The sequence below is a fragment of the Equus przewalskii genome, chromosome 3 (genome assembly GCF_037783145.1).
Source record: "Equus przewalskii isolate Varuska chromosome 3, EquPr2, whole genome shotgun sequence".
Classification (NCBI taxonomy): Eukaryota; Metazoa; Chordata; class Mammalia; order Perissodactyla; family Equidae; genus Equus; species Equus przewalskii.
This window is the reverse complement of record NC_091833.1, coordinates 22215957-22239500: the sequence shown is the minus strand read 5'-3', so window position 1 is coordinate 22239500 and position 23544 is coordinate 22215957. Positions and strand designations below refer to the sequence as shown.

Sequence of the window (23544 nt, the reverse complement as noted above, 5' to 3'; positions counted from 1 at the left end):
TGACTTCATGAAGCTTCGCATGTGTCTAACTGCCTTCTTCACCCTCGTGTCTTTGGGATCTGAACAGGACAGTAACAGACCTACAGAGAGAGGAAAAAACCCTCAGGGACTGCCTGGGTGGGAAGGGCCCTGAGCCCTGAGACCAGCCCCCACCCTGAACAGACCAGGAGCCTGAGACCCAGAGAGGCCAAGGTCACATGGGAGATTGGACACAGATCTAGGACATCAGGTTCTGTCATCAGAAACTCTCAACCCTCTTAGGGTCCCTGCCTCAGTCCTGGCACAGCAGAGAATCTGCTGGACCCTGGAGAGAAACTGCCTGACCCTACTGGGAGCCAGGAACTGCAGGACTTCCTGTCCCCACCTCCCGACTGCCACATCCAGAGACCATCTAGAGGCTGTTCATGAAACAGGAGAATTGGGGTGAGCCATGGCCTTCTGGCCCCTCCTCTGGCCTAAGGGACATCGGCCACTGGTTTGCTTGTGACCAGGGAGCAGTGCCATCCATCTCTGGCCCTCAATTTTTCTATAATGAAAGACTTGGACCCCATAACCTGGGGCACTTCTGGGTCTGTGTGTGGTCTGGAACTGCCCAAAGGAGCAGGGCCAGATGGGAGCAGGAAGAAGGGCCCTGCTCTTTCCTCTGTGTTCTGAGGGCCCTAGGGTCTGCCCCCACCCATGCTCAGCCCCCAGGCTCCTGGGGGAGGGGAGACTTACACAATGACGTCCCAGGGACACTCCACTGAGGTCCTATTGCAAGGCATAAGCTTTCTGGCAGGAATGGTTCCTTGCAGGTATTCAAGACAGCACTCTTGGCCAACACTGGTCATTTGAGCCACAGAGAGCACAGGAGCAGGTATGTCTAGGGGGTGAGAGGTGGCCTGTGAGGGTGTATCTCTCTGTGTATGTGGGGGTCTGTGGGGTACATTGTGTGTCTGTGTTTTTGGAGGGTGTATGTGTCTTGTTTGTATCTGTGGGAGAGGTGTAGGGGCTTCCTGTGGGTGATTGTGTGCATGTTTTAATTTCCACTCCTTAGAGTACTACCAAGACTGGATATCTCTTGCTTTATCAGTCATTTTAATATCTTTTGAAAAGCTGCCTTCTAGTATCACTTGCTGGGTTTTATCAGATTACTTACCTTTCTCTTAATTTTAAGATCTCTGGTATATTAGATATTACACTTTTGTAACACAAATTTTACAAAGGTATTTCCATTTTTTGTGCTTTATCTTTTAACCTTATTTGGGATTATTTAAAATAAAAACATAAATATTTAATTTTGAAAAGTCAATTCATCAATATTTTCCTTTATGGCTGGTTTCTAGCTTTCATCTGGTGCTTAAAAAGGTTTTCTCCATTCCATGAAAATAAAAAGATTTACTCATCTTTTTCCTTTTTAAAGGAAATCTTTATTGTTTTTCCTCTTTACAAAAGCGATGCATGCTTGTTGTCAAAAATGAAGGGGAAATAAATTAATTTAGGTAGAGTGAGTATCTTTATGAGTTTCCCTATTCAAGAACAAGGTTTCCCTCTGTCTCCCCATTTATTTAAATTTCCTTTTGAGGCCGTCAGTGGAGATTTATAGTTTCTCCATATAGGCCCTTCATAATAATTGAGTCTATTCCTAGAAAATCTACTTTTCTTGATGCTGTTTGGAATGGGATGTTTTCTTTCATTATATTTTCTTTGGTTGTTGGTATAAAACAAACTATTTATTTTTGGATGTCACTTTTTAACTGGTCATCAATCCTGATTTAAAACTGAATAAAATGGAAAAGATCTGTTTCCATTTGAAGACTCTGTCATATTTATTTCCCCTCTCAGGGTTTTCCACCAGGGCAAATTTGATGATACTTCATCCATTTCAGCATTAAACATCAGAATTTTCTATATCCTTCTCATTAGGATTTTCCTTCACTATGGACACTCTGATGCTGACTAAGTTGGAAGCTAAACCTGAAGGCTTTCCCACACATATTACACACATAGGGTTTCCTCCAAGTATGGACAGTCTGATGTATAATACAGTCAGAGCTATAGCTGAAGCCTTTGCCACACTCCATGCATCTGAAGGGTTTCTCCCCAGTGTGGCTTCTCTGATGCCGAATTAAATGGGCATTAACGTGGAAGGCTTTTCCACATTCCTTACACTGAAAGGGTTTCTCTCCAGTATGGATTCTCTGATGTACAATATAGTCAGAACTACAGCTAAATGCTTTCTCACATTCCACACATTTGAAAGGTTTCTCCCCAGTGTGTATTCTCTGATGCCTAGTTAGTTTGGCATTGATACTGAAGGCTTTCCCACATTCCTTACATTGATAAGGCTTTTCTCCAGTATGGATTCGGTGATGATCAAGTAGGTTTCTTTTAGAAGTAAAGCATTTCCCACACTCATTACATTCAAAGGGTTTCTCCCCAGTATGCATCCTCTGATGCTGCATTAGTTTTGCATTAACATTGAAGGCCTTCCCACACTCCTTACACTCGTAGGGCTTCTCCCCAGTGTGGATTCTCAGATGCTGCCGGAGCTGAGAGTTACACCTGAAGGCTTTCCCACATTCTTTACACTCATAGGGTTTCTCACCCGTGTGGATTCTCTGGTGCTGGATTAACTTCCCTTTGACGCTAAAGGCTTTTCCACATTCAGTACACTCATAGGGTTTCTCACCTGTGTGAATTCTTTGATGCTGAATGAGTTTTGCATTATTACTAAAGGCTTTTCCACACTCCTTACACTGATAGGGCTTCTCTCCAGTGTGGACGCTCTGATGCTGTCTAAGCTGGGAGCTGCACCTGAAGCCTTTCCCACACTCATTACATTCATAAGGTTTCTCTCCAGTGTGGATTCTCTGATGTTGAATTAATTTTGCATTAACATTGAAAGCTTTCCCACAGTCATTACACTGGTAAGGTTTCTCTCCCGTGTGGACTCTCTGGTGTGTGATATATGCAGAACTGCAGCTGAAGCCACTTCCACACTCCTTGCACTGATAGGGCTTCTCTCCTGTGTGGATTCTCTGATGCCGACTTAGACTCCCATTAACGCTGAAGGCCTTCCCACACACCTTACACTGATAGGGCTTCTCTCCACTGTGGATTGTCTGATGTGTGATATAATGGGAACTGTAACTAAAACTTTTCCCACACTCAACACACTTGAAGGGTTTCTCCCTGCTATGAAGTCTTTGATGCCAAATTAATTTTGCATGAACGCTAAAGGCTTTGCCACACTCCTTACACTGATGGGGCTTCTCCCCAGTGTAACTATCTTGATGCTGAGTAAGTTGAGAGTTACACCTAAAGGTTTCCACTAATCCTTCACATTTGAAAGGTCTTTTCCCAGTGTTAATTATTTCATGCTGAATAAGTTTTGTGTCAAAGCTGAAGGCTTTCTCCAGTCCAGTACACTCAGGGGATTGCTCTCCAGTGGAGACAGTGTAACACTGATTCAAGTTTGGACTTTGATTAAAGAAACACTCCTCCATGGGGCTTGTGTCGTCTTTCACTGTTCCATCAATGATACTGTTTTCTTTCTTCATACTTCCTACTGAGTGAGCTTCCTCTTGTTTCTCTAGAACAAAGGCTTCTGAAAAGGCTGTTTCCTGGGAAAAGTCCCTCTGAAGTTCAAATGATGTATTAACTTTTTCTTCATCCATTTCCTTTGTCAAATTATTGTCAGTCTGAATATCAATATCTACTATAAAAAACCAGAAAACACAAAATATCACGTAAGAACCGTGTTAGAAAAAAGAAAAGAATTGTGTTAGAAAGAATAAAGGAACCATAGTAAACAAGGGGTTCTTTAAAAATCACCAGATTAGATTAAAAAAATCTAAGATTTATCCATAGGTGGGATAATATGTAGCTGGTAAAAAAAATGAAATAAATCCATATATGCCTACATGAAAAGATGTCCAAGGTACACTGTTAAGTGAAAAAACAAGTTGATGAACAGCATGTAGAGTACATTCCATTTGTGTAAAGGAAAATAAAAAGGGCCAACATAAACACATAAACTTGTATATGCCTAGAAAACTTGTGGAAGAATACATAAGAAACTGAGCAAACTGGCACAAGAAGTTTGGTAGACTTTTTCCCCCCTACTTTATATACTTCCTGTACTATTTGCCAATATCATCTATGTGTCAATATTATAAATTTTAAAGTACTATAGTGATTTTTTAAAAAATTGCCAGTCTCTAAACCAATAACCAATAACACGAAGGGTAAAGGTGACAACAGTGGAACAAAATTCTAGGCCTTATCCACTAGATGAGCATTCCTTCCATCACACCATGCAGTAGTCCCCCCTTATGCACAGGGGATATGTTCCAAGACCCCCAGTGGATGCCTGAAACCTCGGATAGTACCAAACCCTATACCGAACCTGACACCAAACAGTGGATCTGATAACTGAGAGGGCTACTGAGTGACTAAGGGGTGGGCAGTGTAACAGGATGGATACACTGGACAAAGGGGTGCTTCATGGCCTGGGTAGGACAGAGTGGAACAGCAAGAGATTTCATCATGCTACTCAGAATGGCATGCAATTTAAAACTTATCAACTGTTTATTTCTGAGATTTTCTATTTAACACTTTCAGACTGCAGTTAACTGCAGGTAATGGAAACCATGGAAGTGAAACTGCAGATAAGGGGGACTACTTTACTTTACCATACTCTGCAGTTTCTTCTCAATTATCCCTATGTTGCTGAGTCCCTTGTTAATAAAAATGGAAATTGCTTAAGGAGGAAAAGGCACAGGATCCAACAACACGTGGCAACAATGGGAATGGCAAGTGTTAGCAGCACCAGGAATCAAAAGGGGAAGAATTTTGCTTCTTTCTTTAGAACTTAAACTCTAGGTTTTCCAAAATGCCTCCTTCAGCTTGTTTTCTCTGCTTCAGAAAGGCTCTGCTCAGGCCCACATGATCCCTTTGATCCCACCCCTTCCCTCCCTCTCCAGAACACAGATGCTTCCTCCTTCCTTTCTGTCTACTGTACCCCCAACCCTAAAACTGGTCATTCCCTAAAATTCTTTCTATAATCCCATTAGTCTTTCTATAATCCTTACAGTCCCAACAGAGCTACTCATCTCTGCATTTGTTCCCAAATTTCTCAAAATTGGCCCTAAAATGCTGTCTCTATTTTTTCATCTCTCATCTCTCCTCAAACACATGTAATATGCCGCCTATTCCAGTATTTCATTATAATCACCCTCAAAAGACCCAATGATTTGGATTTCTCTAGCAAGAATTTTCAAAATACTATTGGTCTTTTCCAAATTATGAAAATAATATTCATTTGTAGTATCAGAAAGTTACAAAGAAAAAAATTCAAATTACCTGAAATACAACCACCTAACAATAACTACTGCTATCTTCTGCAGGATCTCCTTCCCCAATCATTTTCTTTCCAATCAGTTTTCTAAAAGCATATATTCTTTCCAAATTGAAAATTTTTTCTTCCTTAACATTAATAACAATTTTCCAATGCCTTTAGTTATTCTGTAAAAATATATTTTTTAATTGCTAAACAGTATTCCATTCTGCAGAGGTAACTTAATTTAACCATTCTCTCTATACTGAAAATCCAGGTTATTTCCAATATTTTATTATATAATATTATGATGCAGTTTTGTGCATATGCATCTTTGTCTATATCTCCCATTACTTTATTAGGATACAGTCTTAGAAGGAAATATCCAGGTTATCAAGTACAGACTGTTTTTTTTTTCAGTGAGGAATACTGGCCCTGAGGTAACACTTGTTGCCAATCTTCCTCTTTTTGCTTGAGGAAGATTGTCACTGAGCTAACATCTGTGCCAATCTTTCTCTATCTTGTATGTGGGACACCACCACAGCATGGCTTGATGAGCAGCATGTAGGTCTGCACCCAGGATATGAACCTGTGAACCCTGGGCCATTGACGCAGAGTGCACAAACTTAACCACTACACCACCAGGCCAGCCCCTCAAGTACAAACTTTTAAAAGGCTCTTTATAGGTATTGCTAAAATACTTTCTAGAAAGACTACTAATTCACATTCACCTCCAGAAGTCTTTCCTGTTTTGCTGTACTCTCACTATCACTTACTATAATTTAATTGTTCTCAATATAAGAGGTGAAATATCTCTCATTGTTTTCATTTATATTTCATGGGCTTCTGCTGAGGGTGAATATTTTTCACAATGACTAAAATTTGTACTTCTTAAGTGGATCAACCATGTATATTCTTTACCAATTTTTCCACACTAGTGACCTTCTATTTACCAAACCCCATGGTGTGGCAGATACTACTGGCTGCTTAACCAATATCCATTCTCCCTTTCTTCCTTACTAGCACATCCTCCATTTTTTATGAGTTAGCAATAAAAACTACAGCTAAAAACTATATTTTGCACCCTCTCTTGAAGTAGAGGTGGCCATTTGACACAGTTCCAGCAAATGAGATATAAACAGAAGTCACCTGGTAGGGCTTCTGAGAAAGTTGTTTAAAAAAAGTCAACCCTGCTGACACGGGCTTTGTGCCCTACACCTTCCCCTCCGCCTGCCTAAAACCCATCTGATTTCTCACCCCAGTTAACCTACCAGATTACACTGACTAGATCAATCTTTCTATATCCTCAGCTAAAATCATGACAGGTTGTACAAGAACTTCAAAGACTTCAGGACTGTCTGCTGCCTACAGAATGAAATCCAGACCGCTTTGATTAAGGAACTCTACAATATCACTTTCTTCCCCTCTATATGTCAAGCACTTTAAACTCCCCATTTAAAACACATCTTCCGGGTCAGGGATCATCTGGTTGAATGGATCACAAGGAACAAAAATCCACTGAAACTATCTTTTAAAGAAAAAGGATTCATTCAAAGGATACAAGAGAATCTTATGGACCCCAAATGCAGAGAGTAAAGCAGGGCCTCATGGGAAACAGGAAATCATCTGGTAAGTACTCTGCTGCAGCAAGTGAGAACCTTGCTACTTCAAGTATGGTCTGGGAACCAGAAACATTGGCATAACCTAGGAATTAATAGAAATGCAGAATCCTGGCCCCACTGCAGACTTACTGAATGACAAGACATATGTTTGCAAGACACCCAGGTGATTCATTTGCACGTCACTTGAGAAGCACTGAATTGAGAGCATTTTCTCCCTTCTGCCTTATTTCCTGCAGTTTACTATGTACAGCTGTCTCCACCAACGAAAAATAATAAAAACTAATATTTCATTGAGCACATATTATAAGTTAGGCACTTTATACATTATCTCGTTTAATCCTCAACCTATAAGACTAGCACAATTACCTCATTTTATTATTATTCCATTTTCAGAGATAAGAACAGTGATCTTAGAGAATTCAAATAACTGACATGCTCAAAGTCACAACTAGGAAAACAGCTGGGACTGGACCTGAAGAAAGTCTACTCCAAAGACTGTAACCTTAACCACCAGGCTATCCTGCCTCTGTGCATAAAAAGACTGTTAATTTCCCATTCTCCAGATTAGGTGGACAATGCTTAGAAAATAGCAAGGACCCAAAAAATTACTAAATCCATTCATTTTGTCTGACAAAGGTGGGGTTCCAAAATTAGGACTGAAAAGAATTAGAATGAGGCATGGAAAAAATAGCTGTTCTTGGAATTACAAAGAAACAGCAAACTGTGAAAATAGAAAGGTCTCAGTTGTACATATCTCTATAAATCATTAAAATTTATTTAAATTTTTTTTTTTTTTTTTAAAGATTTTATTTTTTCCTTTTTCTCCCCAGAGCCCCCCGGTACATAGTTGTGTATTCCTCGTTGTGGGTTCTTCTAGTTGTGGCATGTGGGACGCCGCCTCAGCGTGGTCTGATGAGCAGTGCCATGTCCGCGCCCAGGATTCAAACTAACGAAACACTGGGCCACCTGCAGCGGAGCGCGCGAACTTAACCACTCGGCCATGGGGCCAGCCCCAAAATTTATTTAAATTTTACTCTGTACAGCTGACCAACAAACGAGTCATGCTTACATGTTGCTAAAGTTGACTTTCTCCCTAAAGAGTTAAGCTTCCCAGCATAACAGGCAACACAGGCCTCCCTTACCAGTCCAGAGGGCCTGGGGGCCTGCTTCTGTCCCAGCAGCCAGTGGAGATGGGCCCCCCAGCTCACCTCCTCCTTCCAGTTGTGAGATCACAGCAGGTTTGAGAAGTGGAAATCCTGTTTCGGGGAAAGGAAAAAGGAGAGACAGGTGAATAATCTCCACAGATGAGTTCCTAAACCTCTTCTCAGATTGTCTCAGCAATGGGGAGCCCCAGGGACTTCCATGCCTGAGGACTATGGGCAAAGGGCGGCGGGGGGGGGGGGGGCGGGTGAGGGCTTCTGAAAGTGGGGGGTTAGAAGGCGTATATGTGTGTATGACTGGGGGTGGGGTTGAAAAGGTATGGGAGGAGTTGGGAAGGGCTCAGACTGTGGGCCTAGGAGACCTCAAGAGACACTGGTAAGATGTGGGAGAACCTGAAGATAATACTGTGGAACAGGAAGTTACTTCTTCCCACACTGTCTCCAAAACACAGCTTCTATAGGGCGGATCAAGAGTGCACACCAGGGTCCGGCCCAGTGGTGCAGCGGTTAAGTTCACACGTTCCACTTCTCGGCAGCCCGGGGTTCACTGGTTCCAATCCCGGGTGCAGACAAGGCACCGCTTGGCAAACGCCATGCTGTGGTAGGTGTCCCACATATAAAGTAGAGGAAGATGGGCATGGATGTTAGCTCAGGGCCAGGCTTCCTCAGCAAAAAGAGGATTGGCAGTAGTTAGCTCAGGGCTAATCTTCCTCCAAAAAAAAAGAGTGCACACCAGTCCCAACAAAGTCCTATAATGGTCCAAAAAGTGTTTGAGGTTCACCCTTCTCACCAACCCCTCAGTCTACAGGATTAGAAATCTCAGTCACTGGGGTTCCCACTCAGTAAAAGATCCCAGAGACCCCACCTGCAACCCAGCAGGGGCAGGAAATCCCAACTGGCAGAGTCTCGGTCCCGGGGGGAGAGAGGCCTTACCCAGGGAGGCCATATTTCCATAATTCTCCAGCATCACATCCCTGTACAGGGCCCTCTGTGCAGGGGACAGGCTGTCCCATTCCATCTGGGTGAAGTACACAGCCACATCCTCGAAGGTCACCAACTTCTGAAACAACAGGTTCCTGCTGCCCTAGGGCCAATTCCATGGCTCAGGCCCTAAGTGAGGGGCAGAGGGCAGTATAAGGGCTTGGGGAGGGAGCTTGTGAAGAGCATAAAATTAATAACAAGGGGAAAGACTTGAGAAAAAAGCACCTGGAAAGTAAACCATGAAATATTTGACCAACCTTGCGTCATATTCTACACTTATAAAAGATACCATAAGTTGGGATAAAGAAAAAAAATCCCATAACCAAGTTCTGCTAAAGGAACTCCATTGTTTCAGTAGGCCACTCCTTCACTGGCGGATGGAGGTCAGAACAGATCCACCAGATTCCCACTTCATCGCCTTGATGTCTTGGCTTCTCCACCCTGCTCCTCACGCCTCGTCCCCACCAGCAAACCTAAGCCATCCACAAAGAACTGCCATAGTTTCCACGTTATCCAGCCCCCATCTGCTGCCTGATTCCCATCACTGACCCCCCTATGAGCTCAGTGTTGCCCCGACTGGCTAGGGATGGGCGGGAGCAGCCCATCCTGCTTCCAGATGGGTCTCGCTGAAAACTCAACATTGTCTGTCACCCTCTCTCATTCAAGCCTCATCCTTTTCAACTTGACCCAAGAGTTCAGTGTTTCTCCAAGAAGGTTTGGACAAGAAGGGCAGTCAGCCTTCCTGTTGGCTGCTCCTCTTTGCATCACCACACTGTGTGGTCAGCACAGGCCCTGCCATCAGGGCTGATACCAAGCACTGCTCCCAGGCCCAACTCCTCCCTCCTAGGCAGCTGCAGCCTCTGGTAGCTCTCCCGCTGCTCTCCTCAGCCTTCTGTAGCAACCTCAGGGATGCACTGGCACGGATTTGCCCTCAACTCCTCTCTGCCAGGATCTGTCTCGCTTGATTCAACTGACCTCCACCCATCAACAATTCTAGTCCAACATCTGGGCATTTCTGTGAGTCACTCCCTGAGTGACCTTGGACAGGTCCAGTAACTTCTCTGCACAAAACTAAAAGCCTTCACTGCCCACTGCCACCACCCTTTACCCTGCTAAGTTGGCACCTCCTCCTGAATTCAAACCTCAGCTGGTGACATCCACTGCCACCTGCACAGGAAACCTCAGCCAGAGCCCTGGGGATTTGTTCTTGACTCCGCCCTCTCCCTTACCCCACCTCCTCACTTTGACTGCACGTCCCAAAGATTTCTTTGTTAGGCATTCCGTAAGTGGATCCCCCCTCTTTAACAACTACTTTCCTTGATGAAGCCCACATCACTTGGACCAGTGGAATTCTTTCTGAAGTGGTCACCTTGCTTTTGAATTACTCCTGAAAATTACTCCCTACACAGCTGTCACAAATCTGACCATGTTAACTTCACTGGTTCCACAGGTGCCACAAGGCTGAGCAGTTAACAATCACACAATGGCTGTGTAACCTTGGACAAGTCACCCTTGGCCCCCTTGCCTTCATGTCTTTTGTGGCGGAATGAGCACAACACAGCACCTGTTGTCAGGAGCATGGTTGTCAGGACTGAGTGATCCATGCAAAGTGCTTAGCATGGTGTCTGCAGCATAGTAAGCCCCAAAAAATGTTACTGGAGTTACTGTGACTGATTATTCCCAACCTGGAGTCCATGGAGGTCCATGGATGAGCTTCAGGGGGTCCATGAAGTCCCTGAAATTGCAGGGAAAATATGGTTTGCACGTTTATTTCTCTTGGGAAGATGGTCCAGAGCTTATCAGAGACCTAAATGTTTAGCCAGTGTACTCCAAGCCCCGAAAGTCTCTGCAGGTCACAAGGAGACATCCTGTCCCAGAGGACTTCCTGTCTTTTTCCCTCCCTTGACCACACTCCCCTCATCTTCCCCTTCCTTGAATTACAGACATAGCCACCCTTTATGTTGATTCGGCCCTGCTAGTCCTCTTCACCTACACCCTGGCCCCTGGGAATCCTAATCCTCTGCTATCCTCCTTCATTCACATTCACACACAGAGCATCCTACATGGGCATCTTCCACGTCTCCTATTCACCAGAGCCCTTTGCTGGGGGAGCTCCCGTACCAGAGAAGCAAAAAAAACTCAAGTGCAGAAGACTACACTCCGGCCTTCAGGGACGTTCTCCTGCTGCTTCCATCCCTTCACATCACCGCTCTTCCCACAAGTTCCAGTCTGGCAGGCAGAAGCGTGGAAGCCCTCTCCAGCTTTCACGGCAAGGCTCACCAGCTTCCCTTCTCAGTTTTTTTCAATTTGAAACTGCACAGAGGAAGAGCTGAAGGACCCACAGCTCACCTGGGGCCAGGCTGTCAGGAGTATGGCTGCCATGACCTGGTCTCCCTCTCAGAGAAGGACTGGAGCTGAGGGAAAACAGAGAGAGCCAAGTGTGAGGCAAGCCACCCCCACCAGGAACAACACAGCCCCTCACAGAAGATCTGAGACCCAGGCAGCCTGGGTCCAGATGGGAGTGCCAGCAGGAGCTGCCACAGGAAGAAGGGAGTGATCTGTTCAGTGGCTCGGTGCCAAGGACTCCTCCCAGACATGACACTGACACCCACTGCTAGGGACCCTAGCATTTTACAATTCTGATACATATCATACACACAAAACAGTGTACATAAAATGTATGCAGAGCCTAAAGAATAATAAAACAAAGACTCCTGTATCAATGATTCAGCTCAGGAGATAAAACATTAGTAAGATCTTTGACTTACTCCTCTTGCTCTAAATGAGTATCATCCTCTATTTCACTGCAGGAGAAGCCAGGCTGGCGGGGCTGTCACTCTAGCACAGAGGCCTCTGAGTCAGGCCAAGGGAGGCAGCATCCTGCCCTGTTCCCTCACTCAGCTGAGCGCCCTCAAGAGTCCTAATCCCTCTGTAGAGCCCTTGGGAGGTCAGCCTCCTGCACAGTGCAGACTTACCTTGAGGAAGCTGGGCCGGAAGTGAGGTACCAGACTGCCTCCTGATACTTTCCAGGCTTCTGACAGCGAAGAAGCCAAGGCATCAGCTCCCTGAGAGAGGGGATCACTGTAGCACCTAGGGTTCCGTGACCCAGCACCCCTTGTTCACTATATTCAAAAACACATGGACTGGTTATTTTCTGATTTTTATTCTCCTAAAGTCAGTTTGAAATTATGCATGCTTTCCTAAAATTTCATCTACATCTTCCAGGATTTCAACTTTAGTGCAGAGTTGTGGAAAACACTGGTTCATGATTTTTGGTTCCTCCCTATTTGGAGCTACTTTGCTTTTCCCAATTCTTTTGAGTATACGTGCTTTCTAGACCTTTTCCCCTTGGTTAGTGTTGTGAATTGAATGTGTCCCCCCAAAATTCCGATGTTGAAGCCCTAACCGCCAATGTGACTATATTTGGAGACAGGAGCCGTGAGGAGGTAACAAGGTTAAATAGGTCCTAAGGGTGCAGCCCTAATCCAATAGGACTTGTGCGCTTATAAGAACAGGAAGAGACTCCAGAGTGTTCTGTCTCTGTCATGTGAGGACACAGCAAGAAGGCAGCCAACTGCAACCCAAGGAGAGGGCCCTCACCAAGAACCAAATTGGCCGGCACCTTGATCTTGGACTTCCAGCCTCCACAACTGTGAAAAATAAGTTTCTGTTCTTTAGGCTACAGAGTCTAAGGTATTTGTTATGGCAGCCCAAACAGACTAATAAAGTTAGGCTGAGCACTGGTTTATCTATTTGAATGTTTTCTTTTATTTCCAAAGCTCTAGCTTTTTTATTTATTTAGAACACCACTCTTTTTTTCTATTTTTTTAAATTCATTAAGTTCTGCTTTCTTAGTTTGTTTCTTTAGCTCTGTAAGAGACAGCTTATGTACCAGCCAATGTTCTTGTCTCACTCTTATCCAGTTCCAGAAGCTTTGATCAGCTTTGTGCAGGTGCATCCTACCAACGCCTCTGCAAGGATCTATATCACACATGTCTGGCTCCTGCCCTGGGGCTTCTCTGGTGTCCTGTGTGGGACACTTATGGGACCCCGAAGTACAGGAGAATTAATGCCTTGTGATGCCACCTTTGACAAACAGTGGACAGAGGTCAATGGATAAATGTTTTCCCCTTTAGTCCATGAGATTCCAAGGCTCCTCAAAGATGCTGCAAGATAGAGTACCAGTCAGCTGCAGAAGGGCCAGCCTGACAATGCATCCTTTGTTTTGGCTCTCCCCCCTTCTCTGCTCCACTTTCCTTGTCTTTCACTCTGCCTGGGACTGCATTCCCAAATAAGTCACCTACACACAAATCTTCGTCCTATGCTCTGCTTTCGGGGAAAGTTAGACTGTAAAAGGCTTTTTTCCTACCTTCTTGAAGTTGCATGATTTACTCGTTTTTATTTTTTCCTATTTGACAATTAAAACCCATAAGACCACAAATTTTCCTCTGAATACACTATTAGCCACATTCCAGAGGTTTTTTATATTTGTTTTCATTACTATTTTATTGCTAGTCAGCAACTGTGTTTTGTCCCTAACCAAAGGATTGTTTAGGCTAGTCTGTTGTTGTTAATTTCTTCTCTGTTCATAATTTATAGCTTTATTGCATGGTATTTAAATATTCTGATCTATTTACTTCTGCTTTACAGATTTTTGAGGTTTTTTGGTGGCTGAAGTGTCCGTTTAAAAAATACTCTATAGATGCTTAAAAAGAAAACATATTCTATGATGAAAGAACATATAATTCTACTTGAATCTAATAAGTCAACTCTACCAATTTCATTATATAGATTTTCCTCTGTAATCCGTGATTACTTACCTAATTAAACTGAGATAGCCAGTAAAGAGTGAACTCTCATAAAACACTAAGCCCATATGTATCATGGGAAAATCTTTTCAAATCGTCAAGAAATGAACAATTCCAACACTATTTAAACTGTAGCAGAGAACAGCAAAATACGTTTCCCAGTCCTTTTTACGATGCCAGAACAATACTGACACAAGAACCAGAGACCAGTCTCATTATGAATATGAATACAAAAATCCTAAATATTAAGGAATAGAATCCAGTAGTTCATTAAAGCAACATACCATGACTAAGAGGGATCATCCCATGAATGCAAGTAAAGCTCAGTATTAGGATACAGATTAGCATACTTTTCCACATTAATAAATCAAAGAAAGATAAACATACTCTCCATCTCAATAGATGCCAAAGGCATTTGATAACATTCAACACTCATGCCTAAATTTTAAACCTTATACCCTAGAGAAACAAACCCTCATATGTAGGATTATGTACAAAATTATTCATTACCAGCAGTATCTTAGCAAAAAACTGGAAACAACCCACATGTCCACTGAGAATACATAAATAAGTTGTCGTATTGTTTACAATGGAACATCACTCAGCAGTAAAAAATGAAGAATCACAGCCCCACACAACAACATGGATGAATTTAGGAACATAATGTTGAGTTACGCAAGTCCTACATGACTAAAGACACCATGATGCTATTTTCATAAAGCTTGAAAACAAACAAAATTAAACACACTGTTTACAGACACATGTATAAATGGTAACATTATTTTCAAAAATAGGCAAGACCATGATTAACACAAAATTCAAGACAGTTGTTACCTCTAGGGGTGGGAAGCTGGGAGCTGGGTTGGGGAGGAGCACAAAGATAGATGCAGCAGTACTGGCAATGTTCTCCTTAACGGGATGGTGTGTCCATGGGTGCTGATTTTACTACTATGCTTCTTAACTGTCATTCTAGATGCCGTCCTCTGTATACATGAATGACATTTAAAAAAACATAATTATCTCTATGATATTGAGTGATTTCCAGAACAGATCGTCAAATGAAAAAAGCAAAGTGCAAAAGGTACTGTACTACCTTTCGTGTAAGAAAAAAAAAGGAAGTATAAGAAAATACATCATTTGTGTAAAAAGAAATAGAAGGATAAACCAGACAATAAGGAGAAATGGTTGCCTCCGGTGTGAGTGAAAAGCGGGTGAAAGGAACCTGGGAATGGAAACAGGATGGAAAAACAGGAGGTAGAAGGGATGAGGGACGAGTGACACTTCTCTTGACTGTGCCTTTTTGCTCTGACTTTGTAACCAGAACAATGCTTCACATATCCAAATAAATAAACAGATACACACATATATAAAATCAACCAACCAGGATGCGATGGGGGTGACAACCCAAAAAGGAATACAAACAACAGCAAATGAGCCAAACTACACTACAACTGAATAACATAACCACAGTGAAGTGGCGGGCAAGAAAAGAACTAAGTAACTTTGGAAAACAGTATTTTAACTAACTACTACGAGGCTAAAAACACCTGTGCCCAAATGCTTCTTGTGGTTGCAAGATTTACTAATTTTTCATTCTTTCCTATTTGGCAATTAAAACCTATAAGGCCATAAATTTTCCCTTGAATACACTATGAGCCACATTCCAGAGGTTTTTTTTATATTTCATGTTTTAGTTATTATTTTACAGCATATTTTTAACAAACTCGCTTTTTCATGAGGGTACGAATGAGCAATTCTGGAACTATTTTACGTGTATTCTAGGATTGAGGAAATCAGTAACTATACTGTAGAAGTCAATACCAAGTTTCGGTCATCCCACAGCCGGAGAGAAGTAGGGCCGAGTTACCTTTGGGAACTGATACCGCTCCAGGAGATAGTGCCCTCCGAAAGCCGGGCTGCTTCTGCTCTCGGGTGGCTAGGGGGGCCCTGCTTCACGATCCTCTGTTAAGAGCCAGGGAGTATACAGTCCATACGTGAAATGCATACAAGTAGAAGCCCCTACACGACCTCAACATGTCAAAAGACTCGTGATATCACCTAAGCCCGATTCACACCTTCAAATATTCCAGCCTCTGGCTGCTCCGACACAACTTCCCAAAAGGCCAGTAGCATCTTCCCCGAACAAAGTGCTAACTGCTCGGGGCTTCGGGGCTGTGCCAGCAACCTAGGCTTCGCCTTCCACGGGACTGAACATATTCAGCCCCCAAGCCTAAAGCAGTAGAGGGCGGGCGGAAGATGACTCTGGGCCGCCGCCCCACTCCCTCCCCTAGGCGCGGGAGACCTATCACCACCTACGTTAGAGGCGCATCAAAACTGCACGCAGAGCCTCGGGGCCAGGGCAACGCCCCCGCCGGCTGCAGCCCCAAACTCACCTCCGCAGCAGGCGGCTCCCCGGCGCGGCAGGAAGTGCGTCACCAGGCCGCGGCCGAGCCTCTCTAGGAGCAGCGTCGCTCTCTCTCGGTGGTCCTCCAGCCCCGCCCCCTGCGGCCGAGATTGGTGTCCTAGAGCCTTGCGCTCTTCGCTCGCCTGTCGCAGTCTGTTGCGGAGGCCAGTTGTTCCTCGGAGTGGGCTGGGGAAGGTAAGAATCAAAGGCGAGCACTGGATTCAGCCCGAGGTTGGCACCGGGGATCTGTGTCTTAGTAAACCTGCAGGTGCAACCAGATTTGGGAGTCTCCAGCCGGCCCAGTGGTGGATCGCACACTATCAGACTCAAGTCCCCCTTTTTGTGACAGTTATTTCCTAATGACTACTTTATTCTCCTGTCATGGAACTCATAGATAATGGCTTAGAAGATCATAGATAATGTAGACAACCTACATTTTGAAAACTAATGTTATGCCTTAACTGTAACAAAGGAGAAATAAAAGGAAAATAATTTATAATTAAAAATACATATTTCAGTATGTAAATGTTTGGTCATGACTGCTGTATGAGACCTAATGAAGTGGTCAGATACTTGCCTTTTCATATCTAATGTGCTTAAATGCCACAGCCACAATGCTGTGTCTTATACTGGTGTTTCGAAAATCACAAGGTATGATCCAAAATGGTGAACTCTTTTTGGTAAAGTTCTGAATGAAGCACAGTACAATCTTCTCTTGATTATACAGTAGTTATATTTCTGGAGAATCTGCATATGTTAAAACTGTGCAGAAATACATTGTGGTTATCTGAAAAACAGTTTCTAGATTCTGGTAATTTATAAACAGTTTTTACCTATGTGAATGTCCAGGAAGACATGAGAAAAGCTGTGAAAACTTTTTCAATAGGCGGGACCATCCTGTGCATTGCAGGATTTGTGGCACTCCTGGCTCCCAGCCAATACTACCAAACACTGTGACAAAATACCTCCATAAAATTCCAAAATGAGCCCTGGGGGAGGAGGGACAGCACTAAAAACCAATGAACTGACCACCCTTAAGTTCCCTCCCAACCCTGATAGTGCAGGCCTTTCTTCTTCCAGCTCTGACCTCTCCAGTGCTGCTGCTTCACTGGAAGAGGATTGGCTCCCACTCGCCTTTCCAGCCTCTTAACTCTCCCGTTCTCCCCACTCTCCCCGACTCTCTCACTTGCTGAACGTACTTTTCTGTAAACCTAGAATGCCCTCCCCTTCCCATTTCCACCCTCTGTCTTGACTGTTACTTGAAGTCTCAGCTCAAATCCCATTTCCCCTAGAAAGCAAGGCTTCCCTGACCACCCACAATAAGGCAGGCCCCCCAGCCATCACAGCACCCTGTGCTTCTCAGTAGTTGGCACATTTGTATTTCTTTAATGGTGACAGCAAAAAAAAAAAAAAAAATCTACCTTCTCTGCTGGCTCCAGGGAGCAGGGACTATATATCTGTCTTGTTCAACACCATTATCCTCAGCAAGAGCACAGGCCTGGCACAAGGAGGCATGCAATAAACTTTTTTTTCAATGTTTGGGTCCAAAGGCTTCAACCTCAATTCCTGAGTTGAACTTCTCTTTATTTCTGTGCCACTAGAGGTAGGATATGTCTTAGGCCTGGGATTATGACACTGACCATTGCCAGCGTTGCCCTGACCTTGATCATCACTCTTTCCCAAAATGAGCACTTTACATGGCTTATCTCATTCAAATAAGAAAATAGTCCCATGATTGGGCAGGGTGATAGCTGGGGATTACATTGTTCTTGGCATAAGTGCTGTTTCTACTTCTTCCTAGGCTCAGAAAGCAGACCTTTAGCTAGGAATGAGAGTTTGCCTAAAGAAATATGAAGGAATTTGGAGTTTTACAGAAATGCTTGCCCCAAATGTTGGATTATAAACCAGTTGCCTAATTTTACAGATAAGAAAAAAGGACCACCTAAATAACCATGAAGCTCCTACCACTAAGAGTGCTATGACAGGTGCATGCCAAGTTACAAAATCTCTATGGAAGGCCTGGAAAGGCAGACCACTCACTGTCTGTCAATCTCTGTTCTTCCTTTCTTATTTAGTAACAGAATCTCTAGCGAGGCAGACAGTCCAGAAAAATTACACACTTGCCAGCGCCCTTTAGGGCAAAGTGTGGACATGTAGCCAACTTCTGGCAAATAGGCTCTAAGAAAAATCAATGCTGTCCCCTTAAAGAGAAGAGACATGCCTTCCTTGGCCCTACACCCATTAGCTGGGTGGAATGCTGACAGGGTCGGGGTCGGGGGTGAGCATCTTGGACCGTATGAATAAGGATGTGGCCCCTGGGAATGACAGAGCATCCAGGAGGAGTCATGGAGCTGCTATATCAGCTCTAGACTGCTTACCTTCAGATGATATATGAATGCGATATAAGCTTTCATCCTGATTAAACCACATTGATCTGGGTTATTCAAATTAATACCCAAGCTTACATCCTAACTAATACCCCTAGTAATGAGAGATGATGGAAAACATCACTTTTTTTTTTTTTTTTTTTTTTTAACTAATAGCTTTCTTCTTATTTGTCCCTAGGAAGAACCTTGAGTGGTATTCTCCATGTAGTGCAATCAGGTATAAGATATTTCCCCCAAACTTGAAGGATATTGGCCCCCAGAATAACCCAGTGGTACCAGGTTCCAAACCCACAGAGCTCCCAAGGGAGTTCAATTATCAGCACTGATGCTGAACTTCCCTAGAAGAGAAAGAATCCCAACTCCCATATTGCCATAAAGAGCCTTCTAAAAGAGTGCTGCCTTTAGAAGATTACAATCACTAGGCACACAGGAGTCAAAAGTCTCAGGAAATTAGTGGAATGCAATGCAATGTGTGTTTATAGTGCAGTGCTGTCCAAGGACTCGACCACAGAAGAAAATAGGGAAACCGTGGCGCTGTCCCTGGTGCTAGCTCTGTTCTCAGCCGCGTGTTTACGGAGCTCTCCAGGGTTCCGGGTCTGAACACAAAACCTGTGTTCTCCAACTTGGTGATGGTCCGCTCTGACTAAATTTTAACCTTGATCTCCAGGTACTTGTCTCATTCTTTTGAATTCAGCTGGCCAGAACCTGCCACACATTACCTAGTGCCACAGCTTCTGCTTCTCTCTGCCTATCGCCCTGCTTCAAAATCCAGAGAAATCCAGGATGAGAATTTCTTGTGAACCCGAATAGCCAAGGGAGGCTCTTCTGCGAACTTTCCTTAGACCTTAAAGATTTCTAATAATTATAACTTGAGAAATTAAAAAGATAAAGATTACATTTTCTTGTTGGTAATAATAAATTACCTCAACACAATTTAAACATAATAAAAGTCCACAATCTAAACACCATTTAAGCATAATAAAGTGTAATAGAATCGGAAACTCCCTATGTTCCAATGGCTTTGTTCAGCCACCTTAAAACCCTTTTCCTGAGTTACCTTGCATGCAGGTGACCTGAACCACAAAAACATGTTTCATCTGAACTTCACTTTAATTAGCTAGTAAATCGCTCATGTTTATCATTCAATTGTTTCTTCACATGGTCCTGAAGAAGTCGCAGAAGGTATCATAGCCATTTTATAGATGAGGAAAAACGGACCTTCCAGGTTACAGCCTTTGTAGAATGTAGGGTATAGTGGGGGAGACAAGCTTTCAGTAATCAGCACCTGAATAAATAAACCATTGTAAGCTTTTATTCTTGTGAAGATAAAGAGCACTTGAGCAGGGCAAGGTGAGTTCTGAGTTCACACAGAACCATCCACCACAGCTACAGCTGAAAAGAAGTGTCCCTAGGGATGTGACATGGGTACCAGAGGCGTCTGCTCTATTTTCCCATCAATCTGATGGGTTTCATTGTTCCCAAACTGTAAAAGAAGCATAAACAGTGCTAATCTCAGAGTTAGGAAAATCTAAATTCATACAGATAGCTGTCCACAAAAATCCTTTCCCTTTCCAAAAAGCTTTTAGACACATAGAATTAGATTGTAGTCGTGGACTGAAGCTGAGGCTGCTAGCTGCCCACGAAAACATCCATTCTCCCCCTCCTCCTCAGTAGCAGAATTCCCAGTTTATTTGATGTAGCACACTGCCACTCAGCTAAGAAACTTCCCAGTGACCTTAGCAGCCTGGTAATACAGCCACGTGACTAAGTTCTTGACAAAAGCATTTAACTGGAAATGTCCTGTGGCACTTACAGAAAGTCCTCTTAAAAGAAAGTGTGCCTTTTTTCCTGCTTCCATATTGTGGAGTGGAACAAACACTGATGGAGTGCTAGCAGCCACCTTGGACCATGAGGATTATAACCATACTGATAGCCAAGTGGCAATCTGGAAGGAGACTGGGTCACTGCTGACATTGTACAACTGCCTTGCCAGCCCTGGGCTGTCTATGTCCTAAGACTTCTTTTATGAGAGAAATGAACTTCTGTCTTGTATTAGAGTCTACTCTTTTAGCCTTTTCTGTTATATACAGATTAACCCAATTAATTGTTAGTAAGCTAATAGCCACCCAAAGATATCAGGTCGTAATCCCTGGAACCTGTGAGTGCTACCTTAAGATGGGAAAGTTTCTGCAGATGTGGTTAAGGGTTTTGAGATGAGATTATCCTGGATTATCTGAGTGGATCCTAAATGTCATCACAAATGTCCTTATGCAAGAAGCAGAGGGAGATTAGACACAGAGGAGGTGATGTGAAGACAGCAGTAGAAATTGGAGTGACATGGCTACAAGCTAAGGAATGCTGGCAGCTACCAGAAGCTGGGAGAGACAAGGCAGATTCTGCCCTAGAGCCTCCTGAGGGAGTGTGGCCCTGCCCACACCTTGAACTCAGCCCAGGGAAACTGATTTCAGACTTCCAGCCTCCAGAAATGAGAGTAAATTTCTGTTGTTTTCAGCCACTAAGTTTGTGATAATTTGTCACAGAACCATAGGAAACTTATAATAACCATTAACTGATTCAAAGACAGTTACTCAGTTGGAAGGGGCTTTCTGACAGTGGCACTGGGTCAGGGACCATGGATGCCAACTACTTGATAGAGAAGTCCAGGAAAATGAAAACGATTAAACATCACTCACCTATCCCCATGTCTCAAACCAGCCAGCTCTCTGGTTCATCTACGTGATAGAAAATACCTATTTTCAGATGGTATTGAGAGGTATAGATGTTTAACAATCTCCCAACGCCGCACAGCCACTAAGGGTGGGGGGACCTAAGAACGAGGTCCTCTGCCTCCTAGGACAGACTACCTCCCTTGCAACAGCCATAAAGACAGTCTGTACTAAACACATCGTACTGTTGTATCTCAACCTGTTTTCCCTCGTGATGCCTATTCCCCATCTACCTTCCTTTCTGTGAAGTCAGGCACAGTGTCCCCTTATCTTGACTTGATCCTGATATTCTCCTCCACCCCTAAGGAGCATTATCAGTCTCTTCAAACAACCCACTCTTCTGTTACTGAGACATACTTGTCACAGACCTTACCTCTGATTTCTATAGAGCAATACTGTGATGGCTGGAACATGGGCTCTGAAACCAGGCTGCCTGTATTGAATCCCTACTCTGCTACTTCCCATGTCCTCAGGCAACCTAATTAATCCTTCCTCAACTGTAACATGGAGCTAAGTACAGCACCTGCTTCATACAGTGGTTGTATTGAGTATGTGCAGTGATTAGGAGAGCTCAGCATACGGCGAGTGTCAAAAAATACTGCTGTGACGATCATTTATTAAAAGGCAGCTGATGCAGCAACATGTGAAACTAAGTCCCTGACCTTGGTTACTCTAACCAGTTTTTCTTTTTTCCTGAATGACTTGTAGATTTTCTGCAGTCAAAATAATCCCTCTGGAAATAACTCAAATGCCCATCAACAGTAGGCAGTAAACTGTGGTATATTCATGTAACGGAATACCACGCAGCAATAATTAATCTATGCTGATGATTCCATTTACGTAAACCTGTGGTGATGGAATTTAGAATAGAGGGTACCATGAGAGAGAAGTAATGAGTGGAGTGGAGCACAGGGAGACTTACAGGATGCTGGTACATTCTATCTCCTGATCTTGGTACTGATTATAAGGCTATGTTCTTTGTAAAAATTCAAGTTGTACAACTATGACTTTGCATTTTTCTGTGTGTATATTATACTTCAATTAAAAAAGTTTACTTAAAAAGCTATCCTGATGCCAGCCCAGTGGCTGAGTGGTTAAAATTCCATGCATTCCTCTTTGGTGCCTGGGTTTGCAGGTTTGGATCCTGGGCATGGACCTACTCCACTCATCAGCCATGCTGTGGAGGCATCCCACACGCAAAGCAGAGAAGGACTGACACAGATATTAGCTCAGGACTAGTCTTCTGCAAGCAAAAAAAAAAAAAAGGAAGATTGGCAATGGATCTTAGCTCAGGGTGACTCCTACTCGCCAAAAAATGAAAAAATAAAAAGCTATCCCCCAGCTTATTATTCATTGATTGGTCCAAGCACATGATAGAACTGCTCATCCAACTAATGACAAGTAAGGAAGAGGTGGTGATGCCACCAAGGTGCTAGGTTTCAAGGAGCAGGATTTCATGGAGCAGCTAGTCTGGAATTAGGAAGGGAGCCTGCCACACTGATTGGCAGCAGAAAGGCACATGGGAGAAAAGAGGGTGCATCCATCATCCAAAGAAAAGGGCCAGCTCTTTGTTTTCCTATTGAGACATCTCAGCAGTCTCTCTTATGAGAACCAGAGCATTTCCTTAACCCACTAACCAGATCAAAGGGCTGGGGGGGTGGGGAGGACACAACACATGCTATTCTAGACATTAAATAGGCAAATGCCAAGCTATAAAAGCTACCACAGCCTGGCATTTACCAGTTTAATGCCTAGAATAGCATCCATTCCAAACGAAAACTGAGTCAACAGAAAATGAAAGCTTTAAGAGTGATGGCTTTTGGTTTCATAGGTGAGACTTCTCTTGAGAATGGATTCAATGATGCAGACATACTAACACCAACTTTTGTTCTGTCCACTGGCATTCTGATGTAGCCTGGGCTCAAGTATTACAATGGGTTTCCCATTCTCTTCACAGTCATGGGGTTTGGGGACTGCCAGGACTATAGCTAAAAACCTTCCCACACATCATACAAACAAAACATTTCTCCTTCATCAGGTCTGTTATCCCTGAAGACTTAAAATAACTGTTACACTGATAAGGTTCTGCATAAGTCAAGACTCTGTTCCAAGGAAAGAAAACCTAACTCAACTTGC

The 23544-nt window shown here is 43.5% G+C and overlaps 1 protein-coding gene across 50 annotated transcripts; it reads right to left on the bottom strand.

The window, feature by feature from the left end:
• Positions 1–1386: 1386 nt before the first annotated feature.
• ZNF23 (zinc finger protein 23) lies at positions 1387–16481 on the bottom strand. Of its 50 annotated transcripts, none has more exons than XM_070612256.1 (9): positions 16285–16481; positions 15759–15853; positions 14726–14874; positions 12059–12205; positions 11433–11497; positions 10769–10818; positions 9036–9212; positions 8085–8198; positions 1387–3700 (listed from the first exon to the last, which is right to left on the bottom strand). In XM_070612256.1, exons 7-9 carry the CDS (start codon positions 9118–9120, stop codon positions 1902–1904), a joined length of 1998 nt encoding a protein of 665 aa, XP_070468357.1. In that variant the 5' UTR covers positions 9121–9212; positions 10769–10818; positions 11433–11497; positions 12059–12205; positions 14726–14874; positions 15759–15853; positions 16285–16481; the 3' UTR covers positions 1387–1901. The 50 variants fall into 50 exon arrangements, with proteins under 50 accessions (XP_070468357.1, XP_070468358.1, XP_070468345.1 ...); XM_070612257.1 differs by having other exon boundaries at positions 11205–11497; positions 16285–16418; XM_070612244.1 differs by having other exon boundaries at positions 9036–9162; positions 11205–11497; positions 16285–16418.
• Between the last annotated feature and the right edge of the window lie 7063 nt (positions 16482–23544).

Excerpts from the sequence above, each read along its gene's own strand:
- ZNF23 (XM_070612233.1), bottom strand. The coding sequence starts at position 11,465 with ATGGCAGCCATACTCCTGACAGCCTGGCCCCAG. Across the intron at positions 9,163-11,432 it reads TCCTGACAGCCTGGCCCCAG|AAGTTGGTGACCTTCGAGGA; the intron begins GTGAGCTGTGGG and ends CTGTTGTTTCAG. Across the intron at positions 3,701-8,084 it reads CCCCCAGGCCCTCTGGACTG|TAGATATTGATATTCAGACT; the intron begins GTAAGGGAGGCC and ends GGTTTTTTATAG.